Below are 22,408 nucleotides of genomic sequence, written 5' to 3' on the forward strand. Positions count from 1 at the left end.
AAAAAAATTGGCATAAAACCTGCAATGATTATGTGGTGAAATATAGTATGTCCTAAGAAAATAATCTTAGATGATGGCTTACACCAACCTATAAAGAGATTCATCACATCATTTTATATAGAAGCTAATGCCCAATAACTAGAATACTTATTAAAACACACTGGAATAATTTTATACAATGAATAGGTCCGAACAGTCATTAAAAGATGACTAAAAAAAATGATGCTATGGACTACAGTCATAAAAGAATATGTCTGTAATCCCAGTGATTCGGGACACTGAGGCAAGAGAATTGCAAGTTCAAGACCAGCTTCAGCAACTTAGTGAGGCCCTGTATCAAAATAAAAAATAGGAATGGGAAGTGGCTCACTAGTTAAGTACCCCTAGGTTCAATCCCTGGTGCCAAAAAATAAATAAAAATTATAAAGGATTGGGAGAGTAACTCAGTGGTACAGCACCCCTGCATTCAATCCCCAGTACCACAAAAAATACAAATAAATAAAGCAAAATAAATAGACAGTCCCCATTATAGTGTGAAGTTAATGTAAAAGCTGGAATACCACGTATGGTACAGTTCCACATTTGTATGTTTGGATGATTTTTCTGCAGAATAAGTAAATCATCTGCAGCAACTACAGAACACTCACACAAAGGAATGCTAAGCAGCAACAGAAAAAGAACAAATTGGTAACACACCCAAGGTGCTGCTCACAGACACGATGCTGGCTGTGTTTCCTCTGGGGTAACTGGCTAAGAAGGAAACCCAATCAAAGAGGGCATGAGCATGTCCCTGTTTTTTCTTACAAGTATTTTCTAACTATTCTGCAATGAATATGAAATCAATACCTATGAAAACATATGAAAGGTCATTTAAAATATTTAATGGAGAATTCTTGGAGTAGCACCCAACCCAACTAGACCTAAGTGAGGCTGGAAGGTTTTCCTCTCTTCACACAGAGACTGCTGAATCACTCCAGAGCTAAGAGGAGAACTGAACAGGACTAGGAAGTACCAACAAAACTCCCCTCAGTGCCACACCCCCTCAGGGTCAGACACACGGGAAATGAAGCAGCCTCCACCTGAGTGCAGACACATCAAAATACAGCCACAAATGCAAACCTGGAACTCAGCTTGTCAGTTTTATTCTCCATCTCTTTACATAGCTACCAATATCGGCCCTGATGGCAGTCACGCTCCCAGGCGGCAAGCACAGACTGGCAGAGGAGGTGGAGCCAAGTCTAGGTAGACTGTCATCAGGTTCCTCTCTATTGTCTCAAGATCTTTAGGTTGACCAGGCATGGTGGCACACACCTGTAAGCCCAGCAGTTCCTGAGGCTGCTGCCGGGAGGATTGTAAGTTCAAGGCCGGCCTCAGCAAATTATCAAGGCCCTAAGCAATTTAGTGAGGCCCTGTCTCAAAATAAAAAATAAAAAGAGCTAGGGATGTGCCTCAGTGGGTAAGCACCCCTGGGTTCAATCCCTGGTATCAAAAAATAAAATAAAATAAAATAAAATAGGAAAAATGGCATGTCTGCTATGTAAAATTCTGTGAGAAAGCCACAAAATGTTGACATTACTCAGTCTCCCTTAAGTCTCCCTTCCTAATCTCTTATTTCCATCGATTGTTCCTCTAACATACATTCAAGAGGGGCCTCACCTGAATTTTGCTAAACTTTCAGCATTGTGCTCCTGCTGATAAGTGTGTACTGTTTGCTGGAGAGTCAGATTATCAACGGGTCATGCTTTATAAGATTAACAGGAACTTTGCAAAAAATGAAGTTCAAGAAGGCATGCCAGCAGCAGGTTTGCTTATCACTAGGACCTCAGGATATGACTAGTTATCACAAGTTTCCAAATCTACCTAGAGCTTCACCTGGAACCAAGCCCTGATTACAAAACTAGAAGCACCATGATGCATCTACATTTTAACCTTCCCCCTGAACCTTGGACTAACCCAGAACCCCAAACCAAAGGACAAAGGAAGATGAAAAAAATCAATAGTCATCCACGATGATATTTCAAAAGTGTTTACTCATAAATGCCATAGAATGCTTTCTTGACTAAACATCATTTTTTCCAGCTCAGTTATCACCTCCCTTTTCAATAAATGGCTTACTCAACTTCTCAAAAGTAGTGCCTTTTAAAAGCCACCCCACTTTGAAAACAACATTTATTCACCATTAGTTCCAACAACAACTTACATTTATTAAGTGTTTTATGCTCTCCACAAGTAGAGCATTCCATTTATTATCTTATTAAATCTTCACACCACTCTGTAAGAGAGCTGAAGCCAACTCTTCCCAGGCCCAAAGAGCACATAGGTGACCAAAGAGAAATCAGGAAATTGCAAAAAGGTGTGCCAGCTGTAGATCTGCTTATCACTATGAACACGGAATACTGACAAGTTAGCAGACATTTCCAAATCTTACTACACAGCAGGTTCACTGGGAGCAGTCATTTGGTCCCTGCCCTCATATTACTGCTTCAGGTCTCCTGCATGGCATAGCCTACTAAATCATATCAGAACTTCCCAATGTGCACTTGCCCTTGTCCAGTTCCATTCCCTTTCCCTTCCCTCCCTTCATTCCCATTTCAGTCCAGAAGGAGCACTATCTGGATCCCTGTGAGCATTCATCATTCATCTGACAAATGACCATGAAGCATCCTCTGTGAGCCAAAGACTGTGCTAGATAAAGCAAGAACTGTGACCTCAGGGCACAACCACCAGACAGTAAGTACAGGAGAGAAAACCAGAGAAGACCCTGATTATATGAATACAAATATCAAAAGGCAAATGAACATCTTCTGGAGGATAGACTTATGGAGCCAAAAACAAGGCTCCAGCCCAGATGTCAATCTGTACAGAAGGCCTTGCTGCTCTGCATGGCATAGTTGTGGTGTTCAGCTACCGTTCCATCACCCACTGGTGTACTGGAAATCAAGGTCAATATGAGCACAGGGAGTCATGTTTGGGGGCGAATACAGTGGTATTTATTCAGGCTGTTAGTTTACTACATCCTCAAACTCTTTAGTATCAGGTTTGTGTCTTACAAATAATGCCTAAGTAAAGTCAGCAGAGCCAGAGAATGTTAATACTTCAGCCAAAGCAAGTTGGAGGTCAATCAAAAAGGTCAATGCCTAGAGAAATAAAGAAGAAAAAGACTCAAGACAGGAAAAAGATAGACACACAAAGAAAAATGCCCCCAAATTTGCCCTTGAAACTTGGAAATTATACTATTTGCAATCTATAAGATATTACTTGAGACTTGTGATGTTTTAATCCAGAAATTCACAACTAAAAAATTCAAAAAGTTACAAACCTATTTATTAGAATGAAAAAAATATTCATATGAGTCACTTCACTAAAAATGAAAATTTACTGAGCTAAGAACGGCTGTTCATCCCATGAGTTGAATCTGTTTATAAAATGTGATTTGGGGTTTTATGTTTACTTTACTATATTACAGGAGGAATTTCACTGGTATGTTTGTAAATGTGGAACCAACATTCAGATGGATCTATCCAATGTTACTGACACACACTCTTCTAGGCTTAGCATTTTCAATCTCAGAAGAGAGAAATGTGACCATCACAGGAGAAGTAGAAGTCCTCAGACATGGACAAGTGAAGGCGTGGCCGTAGGGAAGCTACACTGAGTATGGAAGGGTGATCTTGTTACACAAAAGCAAAAGCCCACACAAAAAACAACAGCTCTGCAACATCAAGATCAGCGGAGGACTCCCCTCACGGTGACAACTAGAAGATACAAGGAAAGCCTGTACTTGGTACAAAAGTGTACAACTATGGTGAAAGGGCAAGGTCCAGGGAAACAACTTTACACAAAGATTAACTTTTAGAAGTACGTTACTTGGATAAAGCGTCAACTACCAAAATCAAATCAAAAGCATAATAATACTATTCCACACTATGTGTAGGATAAAAAAAAAAAAATCTATTACAAGGAAGAGAAGAACAAGAACCCAAAACTGACTAATAAATTTTAAAGAACAGATACAAAGAGAAGACAGTATGAAATTAAAAAGCCTATCTTAACCTGGCACAATGGCACATGCCTATAAACCCAGTAGCTCAGGAGGCTGAGGCAGGAGGATCACAAGTTCAAAGCCAGCCTCAGTAACTTAGCGAGGCCCTGAGCAACTTGGTGAGAACCTATCTTTAATAAATTAATAAATAAACAAATTAATTCATTAAAAATGGGCTAGGATGTGGCTTACTGGTTGAATGCTGCTGGGCTCAATTCCTGGTACCACAAAAAAAAAAAAAAAAAAAAAAGCCTATCTCAAAATCTCAAAATGTAAGGTTTCAGGGAGAAGAAACTATAACTTTCTCCTAAAAAAAAATCTAAAATAATACATTCCATACTCCATTTTCCAAAGTAAAAGCCTGTACCTTACTCCACCTAATAAATAAAGCACATTCTCACAAGAGCTAACTTTAATTAAGATTCACTTTTCTATTTTCTGATTTCATCCAAGTGTCCTAAGGCAAAGCAGAGCTTCAGCCTACAGACCCTCAGGTCATTCATCAAAGCGAGCCTTGTGGTGACCCTGGACCTGCAACCACCAGTCACTATAGGAACCAAGAAAAGAATTAGAAATACAAAGGAATCCTGCCAAATGCTTGCATTAACCCCTGAATACTATTCTCTCCAGGGCTTAAATTCTACTCTGGACTAAAATAGAAGGTTCTTACTCTTGAATTGGAAGCTCACAATACCTGTGGAGATAGTGTACTGAGGAAATGCAAAATCTCAACATGGAGCATGTTCTTGTGGTATAATGGTAAATAATTATAAGCACCATTTCTATATAACAAATGAATATTGGGAATTAGAATCAAAGTCGCAGGAATTTTTAAGATTCTGATAATAAAAACAGCAAAAGTAATAATATCAGACACGGACATTTACTGACTACCAGAGACTGGTGCCACTCCAAGCTCTCTCATGTACTATTTTAATCCTCACGACAATACTCCAAGGTAGGGATACTATTCCCATCATACAGATGAGGAAACCAAGGCATAAAGAAGCAAATAAACTATGCTAGGCCATACAATTATTTTCAGAGGTGGGATTTCAACCCAAGGGTCTAGTCAGTTACTGGGACACATGAGACCCTGGGTGAGCCCAGCTGACTGTGTGAGAAAAGAAGATCAGGAAATCCTTTAATCAATGAGTCAGACAGAAAAAAAAGGGACCATGAGGCTGCCTACTTCTTGCTGGCTCTCCAGTTCTGTGTGGCCTGATCACTAGTACAGAGATGTCCCTGTCATTTGCAATAACGAGCTTCTGTTACTTCCAAAGCAAAACAAAGACCCCAAGTACCATGGTGAAGAGAAAAGAAGGAGAGAAAGAAAGGCGTGTGGTGCCCCTTCCACTGCACTCCAGAGAGGGTGCTGACCTCACGCTAGCCCTGGGGACAGATCCTGACTGGCCAGGGCCTCTTGGTCCACAGCATTCCCTCTGATCACTCTAATTGGTGTGAGGGGAGCAGGGACTCTAAGTGGACTCATTTGGTCTCAGAGGAAAGGTCTTTTCCCCCATGTTGGGAGACAGGTTCTCTCCCTCTCACGGATCTTTTCCTCTAATGTGGACAAAGAGGCATGCTGACCCTGGACACCATAGGAATCCAAACTCCGGGTGGGACAGGGGGAGGATATACAGAGAAAGGTAGAGCCAAAAGAATAAAAGTATGGGAACACAGCCCACTTCGTTCTGAGATGAAATGATTCCTGGCTGAGAGGAAAAGCATGCTACCTGTTAACAGCACAGATTCTGAAGCCAAAGTGACACGGTTACTCACAGTCATCTTACCCTGTATAAGTTACTAGCTTCTCTAAGCCCGAGTGTATAAAACAGGGACAATAAGACTTCAAACCTGGGAGTCATTTTAAGTATTAAATAAGTTGATATATTTACACCTACTGTATACAAACACACATGCATGCGCGCGCACACACACACACACACACACACACACACACAGCCCTTAGAACATATAGTGCCAGACATATAGTAAACCTAAGTAATGGAGGGTTGCTACTGTCTGAGTCATGGCTTCTGTTATTTGCAGCAAAAAGCAACCTACTCGGTACAGGAGAAAGGATATAGTAAGCATCGGAAGACCTGTCTGAGGTACAGTGATAACCTGGGCTCTGGAAGAGTTATAGATGAATAAAAAAAAATAGCACATTACTCCATCTTCCAAAATGAATGGAAATTCCATTCCATAAAAGTTATAGCAGGAAAATGTCAAATAAAGTTAGTAGAGGAAGAAAGCACATTAGAAATATCCAGTTGGCACATGTGTAATGCCAGCTACTCGAGAGGCTGAAGCAGGAGGATCTCAAGTTCAAGACCAGCATGAGCAATTTAATGAGACCCTGTCTCAAAATAAAATTTTAGAAAAAAAGGACTGGGATATAGCTCAGTGGTAGAGCACTTGTCTAGAATGCACAAGACCCTGGGTTCGATCTCAAGGTCCATAAAAAAGGGAGAGGAGAACTATCCAGTTGTCTGAGAAAACAGATGGAGTAACAACCAATGTAGCTCTTGTCCAAAAAAAAAAAAAGTCACGCTGTGGAGACTTCAGTGCGAAGCCAAAATCAGATCTCTGTGAAGAGACAAACAGCAAGGCTAGTCATATCTACAGAAATCAATTTCAAGGCCATCTCTGAATTGAGCCAGTAGCCCATGCACAGGGAAAGTGACATCTGGTTTCTTGTCACATACCCACACCTGCTAACCAGCACACAGCTTGAAGGTCTAATTTTAGGTTTAGGAGCCATGATAAATTTGGGAGTTTTTTTTTTTTTCTTTCTTTTGAAAAAACTGTCCATATTTCATCTTCTGGGTGCACTGGCTGGTCATTACTCACATTCTCTGGCAAAGGAGGGAAGTGAAAACAATAATGTACCTTTCTTTCTTTGACATCCTCCACTCCCAGACTACCCACTCGCTTAGAATGCCTGCCTAAATGCCTCTAAAGCCACATCAAGAGCTAAGAACACACACTCTAGAATCCGGTTCACAGCCTCCTGCACAGCCACCCTTGTTCAGAAACCTTCCTGTGGCCACTTGCTGATGAAGGACAAAACCCATTCTCCGTACCTGGGATCCAAAGCACTCTGCTGTCTCAGATAAGGTCACCTTTTGTAAATTTCCATATTCCCTCCTCAACCCCTTTGCTCAAGGTGAAGTCTATACCTGGATTCACATTTTGCCTCAGAGATTTACCAACTGTATCACCTCGGGCAAGTTATTTAACCTGAGCCTCAAAAGCAGCACATAAAGGATTTAGCTTAGACCCTGATGTCCTACTAGGTATCAAAAAGTATATGAGTCCTCTATGTGGATGATATAAAATACAGTGTTTTTGAGTGAATTAGGTCATAACAGACAAAAGAAAGAAAAAAAAGGGTTAATTGGTCAAAAGTTTTTATAAATCAGACCATAAGTGCCAAAATTAAAAATGCATATAACCTTGACCTGGAAATCCCACTTTGCTCAATCTACCTTAAAAGGTAATTAAGTGTAAAAATACAGACTCTAGAGATTTTCATTACAGCACTGTTTGTAATAGCTAAAAATTCATTTTAAAAAACCTAAGTGTCAATTAGGAATTGACCAAGAAAATTATATAAACAGATATTATCTCTAGGTAAAGAGAATTTTTTTCTTTTTGTTCCCTGAATTAATGGATATTTTTTACAAGAGGCATGTATTATTTTTCCAATATCAGAATGACTATTTTTAAATATTTAAACAAACACACACAAAGAGCCAGGCACAGTGGTACATGCCTATAAACCCAGTTACTGCGGAGGTCGAGGAGGGAGGATCTGGTTAAGTTAGTGAAACCCTATCTCAAATAAAATTAAAGGTGTGCATACATGCACACATACAACACACACACACACACACACACACACACACAGGAAAAGGTTCCTAACGGATGCTTTCCCTGGATTCTCAGGAATAATTACCATTTTACTCTAATGACTAAAGGTTCAGCTTTTAAGACTAGCTGATAGCCCAAATGCCTGCAAAAATCGAGGCTAAAGTAAAATAGATGAAATGGAAGACTTTTTTTTGTAGAAAATCAGATAATTCCATTCTTTTACAACTTCTACAGGGAAAAAAAAAAAAGCTCTATTCTCCAGTTACGGCCTTTACACTTAATCCCAACCATCTATGTCCTATGTGAGCTCTTGCCGTGAGGAAAACTAAGAAATAACAACCAGTGGGTATTCCAGAGCAAATCCACCTGTGATACTAATAAGACCTGACATTCTCATTCATACAGTGGGCTGCTGGAACATCCCAGAATAATCATTATATGGCTAAAGCTATGGGAGCAGTAATGATTTGGAAAAGTGCTGGACTTTAGGAATGGATTTTAGATTTGGGCATTTTAGTTATTTGGGCTTGAGGACTCTACTATTTCCATTAAAACGACAGGTGCATTAAAAAAAAATCAAACCATACAGAATAACAAAAACACAGTAAGTTATCCTCTGAAATCACAATTCAGAGCAATAATTACTCTTAACATTTAATGCTTATGATGTTTCACTTTTGTTTTTAAACTGATCTCAATGGAATTAATTATTTCTTACCCATTATAGTGGTAAAAATTTAAAAGCATGTCAATATTAGGGGCTGGCCATGTTGTAGCAAAATGAAAATTCTCATGTGCTATTAATGAGTGCAAATTAGTGTCTTAATAATACATGGGAGGACAATGAGACCCAATCTGTACATTATGGACTACAGGTCTGTTCTCCCACCTCCCCCAGAATTCTTTTTGAAACCTTAACCCACCACGTGATGGTACTGGGAGATGGAGCCTTTGGGAGATAATTAAATCTATAGGAAGTGATAAGGGAGAAGTCCCAATCATGGGATTAGTATCTTTATGAGAAGAGAAAGAGATCAGAGCTCGTTTTCTCTACCACATGTGGAGATGACAGAAGATAGTGATCTACAAAACAGGAAGTGAGCACTCACCAGACCTGGATCTGTAGGTGCCTACATCTTAGACCTCCCAGGCTCCAGAACTGTGAGGAATTAACATGCATTGTTCACGTCACCCAGTCTATGGAATTCTTATCACAGACACCCAAACACTCATATCCTGAGAACCAGCCTTATAATTTGTTCTCAAATTGAGATATAATTCACATACCATAAGATTCACCTTTTTTTTTTTTTTGGTCCTGGGCATTGAATCCAGGGGTGCTCAATGACTGAGTCACATCTCCAACCCTTTTTATATTTTATTTAGAGACAGGGACTCACTAAGTTGCTTAGGGTCTCACTAAGTTGCTGAAGCTGGATTTGAACTCACAATCCTCATGCCTCAGCCTTCCCAGCCACTGGGATTACAGGTGTGCCTCACCACACCTGGCTAAGATTCACTTTTTAAAGATGTACAAATTAGTGGAATTTAATATATTTAGAGAGTTGGGTAATCATCCACACTAATCTCAGAACATTTTTATAAATTCCCTCAAAAAATTCCATACTCATTAGCAGTTACTCCCTGTTCGATCTCACTAGCCCGTGGCAATCACTAGTCTACTTTCTAACTCTATGGATTTACTTTCTGGACATTTCAAATACATGGATGTTCCACATGATATGTGGACTTTTTAACTGGCTTCTTTCACTTAGCATAATATTTTTAAGGTTTTTCCAGGTCATAACATAAATAAGCACTCCATTCCTTTTTATGGCTGAATAGTATTTCATTTTATGGGTATATCATATCTCATTAAATATTCATCAGCTGCTAGACATTTGGCCTGTGTCCATATTTTGGATACTATGAATAATGCCACTATAAATGTTTGGTTTTTGCATGGACATGTTTTCATTTCTCTAGAATATATATCTAAGGGTAAAATTTCTGGGTCAAATGATAACTCTATGTTTAACTTTTTGGGGCATTAAAACCACAGTGGTTGCATGATTTTACATCCTGCCAGTAATGTATAAAGGTTTCAGTTTCTCAACATCCATCCCAATACTTGTTATTGTGTGATTTTTGGTTTTTTGCTTTTTTTTTTTTTTTTTTTTTTTGGTACTAGAGATTGAACCCAGGGGCACTTAACCACTAAGCCACATCCCCAGCCATATATATATATATATATATACACACACACACACACACACACACATATATAGTATATATATATATATATATATATATATATATATATATATATATACTTTTTTTAAAATTTTGAGAGAGGGACTTGCTAAGTTGCTTAAGCCCTCACTAAGTTGCTGAGGCTGGCTTTGACCTCACAATTCTCCTGCCTCAGCTTCTCAAGTTGCTGGGATTACAGGCATGTGTCACCATGCCAAGCTATTGTATGTCTTTTCAATTAAAGCTATCCTAGTAAGTGTGAAATGTATCTCACTGGGGTTTATTATTTGCATTTTCCCAATAATCCCCACAGATTTTGTGTGGTTATTGGCTATTCTGTATGTTCTTAAAGAAATGTCTACACAAATATCTTGCCAATTTTTTAATTGGACTGTCCCTTTATTATTGAATTATACTAATCTTCTACATATTCTGGATTCTAGACTCTTATCATATATATGGTTTGCAATATTTTCTCCCATGCTCCTGATTGACTTTTTACTTTCTTGACAGTGTCCACTTGAAACTTAAAAGTTTTTAATTTCAATAAAGTCAATTTTATGTTTTCTTGTGATGCTTAGTCTCCTATCGTCATAAAAAAACTGCCTAAGATCACAAAAATTTACACCTGTTTTCTTCTAAGTGTATTACAGCTTTAAATTTTTCATTATTTAGATCCTTTGGTCCATTTTAAGTTAATTTTTTAACCTTTTTTTAAGATGTTGATGGACCTTTATTTTATCATTTATGTATATGTAGTGCTGAGAATCAAACCCAGTGCCTCACACATGCTAGGCAAGTGCTCTATCCCTGAGCCTCAACCCCAGTCCCCATTTTAAGTTAATTTTTATATTTGGTATGAGGTAGGAGTCCAACTTCATTCTTCCATAAGTAGATATTCAGTTGTCCCAGAACCATATGTCAAAGAGAATATTCTTTCTCCTGTTGAACTGTCTTGTAATATATAATTTTTAAATATATATTAAATGTGCAATAGCTTAATTGTAGGAGTAGCAAAACTATGTATGTTTGTCAAGACTCATAGAACTGTAAACTATGAGTAAATTTTACTGTATGTAAATAATATCTCAACAAACCTGACATTTAAAAATTCTACTTAGAGCAATGCTCACATATAGCATAAGGGATCACATATAAGGAACATATACTTCACAGGTATTGTATTCTTGTTTGTAACAGAGAGAAACTAGCCACCATCTGAAAGTCTATCAAAAGGAAAGTAACTAAATAAAATGTAGAGTAGTCATAGGATTGAATCCTATGCAAAAGAAAAAGTTGGATATATACATACATATATGTCTCAAATGGATAAAGCTCAAACATTCCATTTAGTAAAAAAAAGTTGTAAAATAATTTACAGAATACAAAATCATGTATGTAAAAATAATATATAAAACCATATATTTGACCTTTATGAATATATTATATAAGTGCCCTAAGGCATCTGCTAAAGGTCTGGAAGAATATTCTACAAACTAAAAATACTGCCTCTGGAGAGGCTGACAAGACACCAGAAGTAGAAGAGATGATCAGAAGAGTTAAGCTCTATCTTCTTTCCTCCAAAGAAACTTTTACCCAATTATTTCTTACATGATCAAAAAACTAATTATGTGGGATTTATGGAGTTGTAAGCAAGCAGCAAGGTCAGAAGTACAGAATCATAGTTTTTTAATGTATGTACTCATATGTGCATTCCTGTACCCAAAATACACACACAGACACACACGTGCAGAGGTGACCTTACCAATTTGGATTTTCCACGCTTTCCCGAAAGACAGACTCTTCCTTCATGGATGCATACTGTGTCCACGTAAGGCAGTGACTCCGTATAGCCATGTTTCTTCCCTGAGGATTGAGCCACGATTCCTCTTCTAACTGGATACTAGGGACCTTTAAAATGCTCACCTGCCAACAGAGGAAGGATGGCTTTCTCAATTTAAGAAGAGTAAGTGATGTAGGGAATTGAGAGCTGCTTTCAGTCTTGGGTAATAAAGAGGCCAAGAGCCCCTGACACACGGACAATGGCTCACCGATGCTGAGCTTTTGGCAATCAAACACACTGCGACCTTACCGAGAGCTGGCGAGGACATGCAAATGGTCCAGGATTTATGTAGGCTGTACAGTGCCTGGCCTAATTTCCCTAACTGCTAAACACTAAGCAAATTATCAGCCTCCTTCGTGTCTCCTCTAGGGCTGGTTATGGCCTCCTTAAATTGATGGATTCTAATCTGGTCCACTTATAGGCTCACATGCAGGGTGCTATCAGGTAAAATATTTTCTTCATTTTAAACTCTGTCCAATACTTAGAACTGTATGTTTTCCTAGGTGGAAAGACATGGAAAACTACAAAGGCAGAATTGTACAAGTCAGAGGTATCCTTAAATTATTTAAGAATTGAGATACAAGAAAGTTGAATGCCTTTCTAAATAATAGATTCAAAGTGAGTGTATAGGGCAAAGGCAGGGTATGCACTCTGTGGAAAAAGCCAGTAATAATTTGCTGCTGCAGTGTAACACATTTTACCATCTGGAAAATAAAAGAAAGTTCATTTTCATTGACATATTAGCTTTCTTTCCACTAAGGATGTGACAGTCTTTTAATCCACGATAGGGAAGTGATGGAAGCTGCCGTTTTCCCTACATACAGCGCAGCAATTTAATTTGCAAGCTAATCAGCAGGAGCCGAGTTAAGTTCTAAATCACACACAGAATCTCTTGCAGGTTGAAACAACCATCTGAGGCATTTTTAAACATGTGGATCATAATGCTTTCCTCTTACTTCCTAATAATTGCAAAAAAGACTCTTGTCACAAGTCCCTCTATGGTTGAAGCCAAGCGATTAAAATTTTCCACTCACCTTTTTCCAACAAAGAATCACCAAAGTGCTTAAGGACTTCAAAGAGAGAAAACAATTTGCTATCATGAAGATTTCATGATCAACAATATTATTTCACAGAAATACACAAAAAGATTTACACAGGGCACTAAGAACATTATACTATCAGAAATTACTTATCTCTGACAGTGAATTAGGAAACTGACGCTATTAACTTCCTTACTATCAGACTAAATATTTACAAACTTTCCCCTTCTAATCATTTTTACCTGAGTCATTTCTAACCATGGACAGACTGAAAACAATATCACTTCATGAAAAATGCCAAGAATGTCTTTACAATATTAGTAGAACATTTCTACATCCATTAAGAGCCCTTCACAGAAGAGATAGACAAAAACAGAGACAGGGACAGAGTAATCTACAGCGGCATCTGCCAAAAGTGGGGTGGATAGGAAAGGGCTTTCCTCCTCCAAAGAGCAATGAAGTAGGAGTAGGAAGTTCCAGCGCTCTACCTCATCAGAAAATGGTGTCTCCCTCCACAACCGTTAAAAGCTACTTAGTGTTACATTTACTGTGACTAAATTTTGTAAAGAATTTACCTTTCTTAAAATTTCTGGAATCACATTCTGGCAGATTGCAATCCTCTTTCTATAGATAATTCCTGTTGATTCATCTAGAAAAGAAAATTTCTTAAGAGTAAAAAACAATAAATAAAGGCATTCTGTTCATCTACAACTACAAAAAAAATTTTTTTTAATTAAGTAAGAAAAAATATTCTTGACTTAAATCTTTTAAAGTCAACCTCAATTTTCTACATGTAGAATTCCTGGAGAAAATGTTTAACTCAAAACTCAGTTTCCTTCACCACTCTTCTGGGCCAAATCACAGATATTCCTTATCTATGATCAGGGACTGAGAGTAAAACTTTAAACAACTCATATGCCAAAGTCAAGGATAAAAGAATCACAAACTGTGTGTTACTCTGGATTATCAATGTCAGTGACCAGGGCCCATGAGCCTCCTGCTCAATTCCAATAAAGAGAACGTTTCCCATTAAGATGGAGAATCTAAACTGCACAGGGTGGCACACGCCTATAATCCCAGTGATTTAGAAGCCTAAGACAGGAAGATCCCCAGTTCAAAGCCAGCCTCAGCAACTCAGTGAGGCCCTATCTCAAAATTAAAAGGGGCTGGAGATGTGGCTCAGTGGTTAGAAGCCCTTGGGTTCAAAAAAAAAAAGAAAGAAAGATGGAGAATCTGGTTCTGTCAGCTTCTGTACCACACTCTGAAGCACTGATTTATATAAGTCATATTCTTTGTTCATAGAGGAATTGATCCCCTGTGAGCAGAACCATGGTTTTGTAGAAAAGTTTCCAGAATAGTGCTAGGTATGTAAAAAACACACTAAATATGAGTTAAACCAACAAGAGACAGAGGCAAAGAAAGAGACAAACTTTGAAGTGCTGTTATTTACTCTGAGAATTACTAGGACTCAGCTACGTTAAAATCCTGACCCCAGCTGCAAACATCTGACTGCCCAGAATTATTGTAAAACCATCTGCCTGTCGGCACTCCCTCTGGCCATCTCATCCTCACACTTCAAAAGGACGAGCCACTCCCAGAGGTGAAGATGCCCTTGACAATGACAGACATTATAATCAACACTCCCATGCCGCTTTAGAATATGAACATTGTTTTTTCAATGTTGACCTTCACAACAATCTAAAAACCAGATTATTTTCTAAGCTGGATGCTCAGATGAAGAAACTGAGTCTCCCAAAAGTTAAGCCACGAAGGTAGTAACAAATCAGGCCTGGGAGTCAGATGTGTCTGATGCCAGATAACAACTTCCTCCCACACTGAACGCAGGTACATAAGAAGAAGTTTTTTAAATATATTTATATCGTTATAGAAGTGCAGAAAATACCCTCACAAGCAAAAGATAGTTTTACATCTATCAAGCACAGAGGGAGCTCAGAGTCATGTAACCAAGAGGAGCACCTCATGACTTCTAAAAAAGCCTGCAGAGCACGTTAGACAGCGGTCTGGGGGTCTCCAACGTTTGTGTGCTGACGATGTACACTGTCACGGCTTCCCACGCTGCTCATTCCTCAAGTTCAAACAACAGTGACAACCCTTCCACTGAGGACGGGGACGACAAAGAACAGGAGAGATGCCTAAGCTCTAGCTCAGGAGTTAGAAAACATTTTCTGAAGAGTTACATGGTAAATAATTTGTTTTGTGGGCATTAAGGCCTCTCTCAAAAATACTCAGCTCTGCCATTACAGAAAGGAAGCAGCCATGGTAAACAAATGGGTGTAGCTATATTCCAACAAAACTCTCAAAAACAGGCATCATGAGCCATCATTGGTCCACCCCATCTCTAACCAGCACTGAAACACATTGTCGGGTACCTGTAAGACTCCATAAGGTAACCATTCTCTGGTCACATCTCATAACATGCTATTATTACACGTGTTTTGCCACCTACAAAATGATATATAAACTTAGGGTAAAGATATAGCCAGGAGACCTAGGGTAAATTATTTAACCTCTCTATACATTAACGTCTTCACTCACTAAATAAAGTAAGAGTGCCTGGCACATACTAAGTGCCCCAAAATGTTACCTATTATAAGATGTAGCTCAATCTTTTTTCGTTCTTGTACCAGTGATTGAACCCAGAGGCACTTAACTAGTGAGCCACATCCCCAGCCCTTTTTTGTATTTTATTTAGAAAAAGAGGCTTGCTGAGTTGCTTAGGACCTCACTCAGTTGCTGAGGCTGGCTTTGAACTCTCGATCCTCCTGCCTCAGCCTCCCTAGCCACTGTGATTACTAGTGTGCACCACAGTGCCCAGCTTGCAGCTCAGTCTTACCATTAAAAGTAACAAGAGAATTGTTTAAGACAAAATAGGACACACACACATGTACACATGCATCTTTCCCAAGTCAGCAATGACAATCCCTGACAATCATCAATGACATGGGTACACTCAAAGAACTTACCTATTTTTTCCTCCACGATTTTTACAGAGATGACATTTTTGTCCATGGGGTTTGGATACTAAATGAAAAACACATAAAGAAGAATTACAATTCATCTTTTACCAAAGTGAATTAGTTAGTAGTAAACACAGCTATTTGCAGGATCCATAAATATTTGCCAAACAACCACTCAGTAAAGGTCAATTTTAAATCAAGGATCTTAATTTCATCATCAGGACTGAATAAGTGAGAAGACTGGACTTGTATGAAATCCAGGGAAGATTTAGTTCTAACCTACCCCTGGGCAGATGTGGGGGGTGGGAGTGGGGATATGAGGTTAAACTAATTAACAAATATAATACTACCAATACTGAGCCAAACTAACATAAATCAATAGTGCTCTTCATGCCAGGCACTGTCTAATGCTTTAATTGCATGATCCTGAGTAAATCCAACAGCTGCTCTCTTATGAATGGGTTATATATCGTTATCCCCATTTTTCAGAAATGGATACTGAATAAAGATTGGATTGGTTAGAGTCACCCAGCTGGCCCCTGCTAGAGCAAGGAAATTAAACCAGGCCTGTCTGATACAGAAAGAATTCCTTCACTCCCATCCTAACCATTGCCTGGTGGCTGGATTAGCATCTCAGGATAATGATCATAGACATACAGAATGCCAGGGAAATAGTAGGTGCTCTATAAATATTTAATTTGCTGATTTAATTCTCTTGAAAGAATTTGGATGTAATAAGGTTGATAATAGCTACCATTTCTGTCCTTGGCAATTTACATACCTTATCTCAGTTAATTCTCAAAAACCATTCCATGAAGTAAGTGTTATTTTTTTTTTCATTTCATATATGAGAAATAAGTCTTGGTTAATAAATAATTTGCTCGAAAGAGTTCATGAGTAATGTATTGGGGTAATGTAATTTACCCCTAGATATTCTCTCTCTGCCTCCAAAGCCAGCCCTCCTAACCTACCATGAAATTACCTCACCAGTTACTCAAGCCCCACCGTTTCCATTACTCAGATGTGAAAAGAGAGATGGAGAGAGCAGAAGTGACTCCCTCCAAGTCATAAATCAGGTGGCTGCTGACTGGAGCCTGCCGAGCCCCCGGGCCTACCCCTCCCCAGGTTTCCTACCTCTCATGTGATCAAATCTAAAAAGGAAATACGTGGGAAGTCTTCTCCAGGGCACGAGAAGATTCTGGGCAAGAGGTAAGAGCAATAGGACAGCTGAGGGGTGAGAGCAGAGGGGCCCGTCACTTGAAGGACTGGAGCTTGAAGTGCCCCAAATCCTGAAAAATGGAACAGGAAATTGTGAGCTTAGGTCTCCCCACTCAGCAGCAGTTGCAGGCACCACTGTGTGTGTACCCGCACCTGTGCCTGCACACCTGTCTCTAAGAGTCTGTCCAACCAACTGATTTTCAGGGAGAAGGGTCTGTCACTTTCACACATGCTTAAAGATATCTGTGGCCCCAGAAAGACCCTAGCTTAGAACATGGGTTCTATGAGGTGTCTGTTTCAACTACTCCCATTTTTCTACCGACCAGCACAGTGTCCGGCATGTGATAAGCACCCAATAACTATTTGCTGAGTGAGTCGGTGATCTGGAACACAGACCTCAATGACAAGCCTTCCGTTACTTGGAAACTAGTCTGTGAAGGGGGTAGTGTCTCACTCTTCCACCGCCTCAACAGGACCCGACCTTCCACATGGGCAAATGTCACTCACACCTCCATTCTGGCAATGGCAATCTTGGTAATTGATGAAAAACATGGTTTGTTAGTTGTTTTGTTTGTTTTGCGGTACTGGAAGTCAAATCCAGAGCCTTCCATATGCTTTACCAATGAGCTACATTCCTAGGCCAAAAAACATGATTTTTATAAACTGCTTTAAAAAGTTCATTCATTCATTTTACCCCTAGAAAGAAGTGCTCAAAATTACAACACCTGGTTTTCTGAAGTTTAGCCCTTCAGAAACACATGTCCACCACAGAGTCGGGTTTGGATAATCTACTCAGCACGAGAGACCTTCACTTAACACAGGGCCCTTGAAGCAGGGCAGAATCTGAGACCCCCAAGACCCAGAAAGCATGTGTGCCTGTGTGCAAATTATAACTTGTACACTAACGTAACTAAGATTGTGTCCTATACTACCACGTTCTGGTTTGCTCATTATATACCCACTAATAAATCCTGATTGAATATCATGTTATAAATACAGAATATGTTCTTGGGAGACTACTAAATTATAAAAGAATTTAGAAATGTGATCACCACAGAAGTACAGTGATAAAAGTTTTCAAATTCTTCACTGAGTTGTCAGTGAAATTCCCAAAGATTGTAAACTGAAATACTTGGCACTTTTACATAAGCTTAATACTTGCTTAGTAGTACAAAGGTGTTGATTTAAATAATAGTGAAAATGCTCTACTTTTTCTTCATCTGGTTTTTTTTTTATTTTGGGGTTTTTTTTGGTTTTTTTTGAGAACATACCATGTCGGACACTGTTCCAGGCACTCAGGATATAGTGTCTGGCTACAAAATTGTATGTAGCCTCTTACAGAATTTACATGTTAATTGGGAAAACAAATAATAAATACATCAGTTCTGCTCAGAAGAAAATAAATCAGACTGAGGGATGATAAGCAAATGAAAAGCCATGGAAGGGGGCATTGTAAAATACTTAAGGATGGCTCATTAGACAACGTTTGTAAATAACAAAAGTAAAATGGAAATCTAAGCTGAACACAGCCACCATGAACTGTTCACTCTAGGAACTAATCATTTACAAGATTTAAGTCATTTTCCTATGCAACTACTTTTGGCGTTGTATAGGCATGAGCCTCAAATTTCTACACAAGAATGGTAAAAGAAATTAGGGGTTTATGTGCAATAGCTAAATACCATTACACCATGACATGAATGGCACATATTCTAACTTTTTTTTTTTTAATTGAATAAGTAGTGAACTGAGGCTCCTCCTACCTGGCATTACTTGAAATGATCTGATGCCATCTTGTGGTAACTTGAATATTCATGTTTTAATTCATGAAAATTTACCTAAAGTCCAGTATTAAGGGTTTGAGAGAAGGAAGGCTACTCTGGGAAGATTACCAGTAGGAATCAACCTGGGAAGGCAATAAACAGGTGGCCAGGTTATTCTGAACACCTTTTCAAGCACAATGTGATGTGGAATTCATCCAGCCAGCTCAGGATCCAACCAAAAATTCACAAAATTTCTACTGTATTCACACAGGATGCTCTGAATTAGAGGCAGCCATGTACATGATCTCACTTAGTCCTCTCCCCAGTCCCAAAAAAATCCTCTTAACGAGTATTAAGATATGAAGTCTTTCTGTTACAAACCTAATGGTGTGAAGCCGCCAGACAAGCAGGGCCTCACAGGGACTCTCCCTTCCCCATTCCACACTGGAATCTCTCCTAAAAGCAAAGTGGTCTGACCACCTAGATTTCTGCCAAATGCCCTTGTCTTCCTTGAACTTGGTTCAGTACATCACATTCTGCCCTGTGCATAAGAATTTCCCACAACGCTGCATACATACACCAGGTATAAGCTATTTTATGGTTGATTTGAGAGATTTTTCAAGGTGCAATTGACTTAATTTTGATTTTATTTATTATTTTTATTTTCTTCACAAAGTAAGATAACTCCTTTCCCTTTGCCAAGATATAATTCTATTCAAAAATCATCATACATAGTATATGTAACAGTCTAACAAATGCAAAATGTAGATTTTCCTAGGTTGCCATATCCTCCTGCTTTTATTTATTTCTTACCTATTAAAAGGTCAGAGGCCAAAAACTAAATGATGAAGGGGGAGGAGTATACATTAAAACCAAAGCAACTGGAAAAACTAAGAGGACAAAAATAATGAGTTCATTTATTATAGAAAAAATATTCAATACAATAGTGGATGGAGCTTACGAAGAAATGGCATTTAACTTTCTTATTTCCTGAGTGTAAAATTCATCATTCAAAAAAACCTACTCACAAAAGTAAGGACTTCTTAAAATATCAACTTTCCAAAAAGCTCAGAAGTCAGTGCCTGCCTTTTGTAATATCCCCCAAAAGTGTCAATGACCTCAAAAGGAGTCATTATATACCAACTTTCAAATGGGAGTTTAAGGCAGCAGGTGAACTAACAGATCTCTGATTAGTCTTGTGAAGGCCATGAGGATCGAAACTTAATCTGCATATTAGCATATACATATTTGCTTTATAAGCTTTAAGGGAATCTGCTACCCAGGCTGTTTCCAAACATGTACATGCAAAGGGATAAAATGCTGAAAAGAGATTTGGTGTTTAGCCACAGAAAGAAACCACCATGAGCTGTGCCAAATCCCTTTTGTGAACTCCATGGAAATACTCTGTCTTGGAAGAAAAGCAAAGTTGATTTTACATGAAGATCAAATGAGTCATTGATTAAATAAAACCTGAACGATCAAGAACTAAACATGTAAGTCAACAGATATGTTGAGTGGCTGTTCATTGGTCTTTCATACCAGTCTGATGACGAAGCAGAAAGAACAAAGGACAGGAGCCCAGCCATGCAGACCACGATGCTGCCCCTGGTGAAGCCATGGTGGTAAACCCCAGGCGCTTTTCGAAGGTCCTGCCCCGCACAAACTACAATTCTAGACAAAAGCCAGCCAACATCATAGCACTCTCTCTCTTTTAAAAATATCCCAATATTCAGCAAATGGCATAGTGAAGTTTTTTGAAAAGATAGTTTACAATTGAAATACAGAGGAAAATTCTGTTATCTCAACTTTAAATGAATGTGTAAACCAAGGGGTGCTTTACTTAATTGCATTATATCCCCAGTCCTTTTAATTTTTTTTATTTTGAGACAGGGTCTAAGCTGTCCAGACTGGCCCCAAACACGATCTTCCTGCCTCTGCCCCTCAGGAGCTGGGATTACAGTCAAGGGACACCATGCCCAGCTAACCCAAAGTTTTTAAACCTATAATCAAAAGGCTAGGGGTGTGTCTCAGTGGTAGAACACTTTCTTAGCATGTGCAAGACCCTGGGTCTCACTCCCAGTAAAGTTAAAAAAAAAAAAGATACAAAGTCACACAATAATTGCCTGGCACTCTTCAAAAGCACATGATCTAGAAAGACAAATAAAAACTAAGGTACGGCCCACCCACCACCAATGACACTAAGACATGACAATTAAATGCAATGTGGGATCCTGGACTAGATCCTAGACTAGAACAGTAGTCTAGTGAACAACTGAAAAAATTTGGATAGGTCTCTAAATTTGTTAATAGCACTATAGCAATGTTAACATCCTGGTTTTAAAATTAGGAGCTGGGAGTGTAGCTCAGTGGCAGAACATCTGCTTAGCATGCACAAGACCATGGATGGGTTCAATCCCTAGCACCAAAACAATAAAAAAAAAATTTTTGCTGTGGTTTGCAGAAGGTTAGAAAGGAAATTCTTTGGTTCTGCAATGTTTTGTCAAATTATTTCTACACAAGTTTAAAAATAAAACTAAAATTTTTAAAACACACAATGTTGAAAAACAGAATGAGTTTTAGCATCCAAGAGACCCAAGTTGGAAGTGCATTCGTGAGAGTCTTGAGCAAATGTCTTTGATCTGCCTTAGTTTCTTCATCGTAAAACAAAAATAAATGCCTATCTCAAAGAGTTGTTACAGGAATTAAAGGAAAGAAGCTCCTATAAAGTCTGACACCAGCACCAGGCAGGTACTTAACGAACACAGTTGGCTGTGGAACTAAGGAATGAATCAAGACATTGGTTTTCATCTTGCAACCTACTGCAGGGCAGCTTTAGGTTTATTGCTAGCATCTATCTGCAATCCAAAAACATTTAAACAATTAAAAAATTATTAAAACATAATGTTGCCAACTTTTCTAGACCATTGAAACTTCACAAATACATGCTTTACCAATTCAGAATTTGTAGAAGATATGATAACAGCTCCCTAGCTCTTCCCTCTGCACTCACATTAGGAAAGTACTGTACTGGTGAAGAAAGTACTAGGGGGAACATTTACTTCTTAAAAAAAGGTAACAAACTGTTTCTAGGTACTTTAAAAGCTCTCATAGGCTTAAATTTAAATATGAACTTTGACCTTTCACTATAAGTCTGCAATATGTTCCTGAGAAAGCATTTGTCACAAAACTGAGTATATTTCTCTGTCTCCCTTGACAATGAGCTCCTTGAGATTAAGGTCATGTTTTTATCTATCTTCTCATCTCCCAGGGTCAAAACAATGCACAGACTTAGAATGAATGCCAAATAATAAACATAGTGAATGCATAACTATTAATACTTGGATAATTAAAAATCTGTCACACACCAAGTCACAGTTTCTATAGATAAGTTT

General features: G+C 38.6%; 1 protein-coding gene across 4 annotated transcripts in view; it reads right to left on the minus strand.

Moving 5' to 3' along the window:
- Positions 1–22,408, minus strand: part of Prelid2 (PRELI domain containing 2) — a 73,307-nt gene that overhangs the window by 45,155 nt on the left and 5,744 nt on the right. For 3 of the 4 annotated variants that reach the window (XM_047554683.1, XM_047554685.1, XM_047554686.1), the window contains exons 2-5: positions 16,042–16,099; positions 13,633–13,706; positions 13,052–13,087; positions 11,940–12,100 (exon numbers count right to left, since the gene is read on the minus strand). In XM_047554683.1, the coding sequence (XP_047410639.1) occupies positions 11,940–12,100; positions 13,052–13,087; positions 13,633–13,706; positions 16,042–16,099 (329 nt within the window). The remainder of the gene's footprint in view (positions 1–11,939; positions 12,101–13,051; positions 13,088–13,632; positions 13,707–16,041; positions 16,100–22,408) is intronic. The other variant, XM_047554684.1, reaches the window with a different exon arrangement.

The sequence above is a fragment of the Sciurus carolinensis genome, chromosome 6 (assembly GCF_902686445.1).
Source record: "Sciurus carolinensis chromosome 6, mSciCar1.2, whole genome shotgun sequence".
NCBI classification, from domain to species: Eukaryota; Metazoa; Chordata; class Mammalia; order Rodentia; family Sciuridae; genus Sciurus; species Sciurus carolinensis.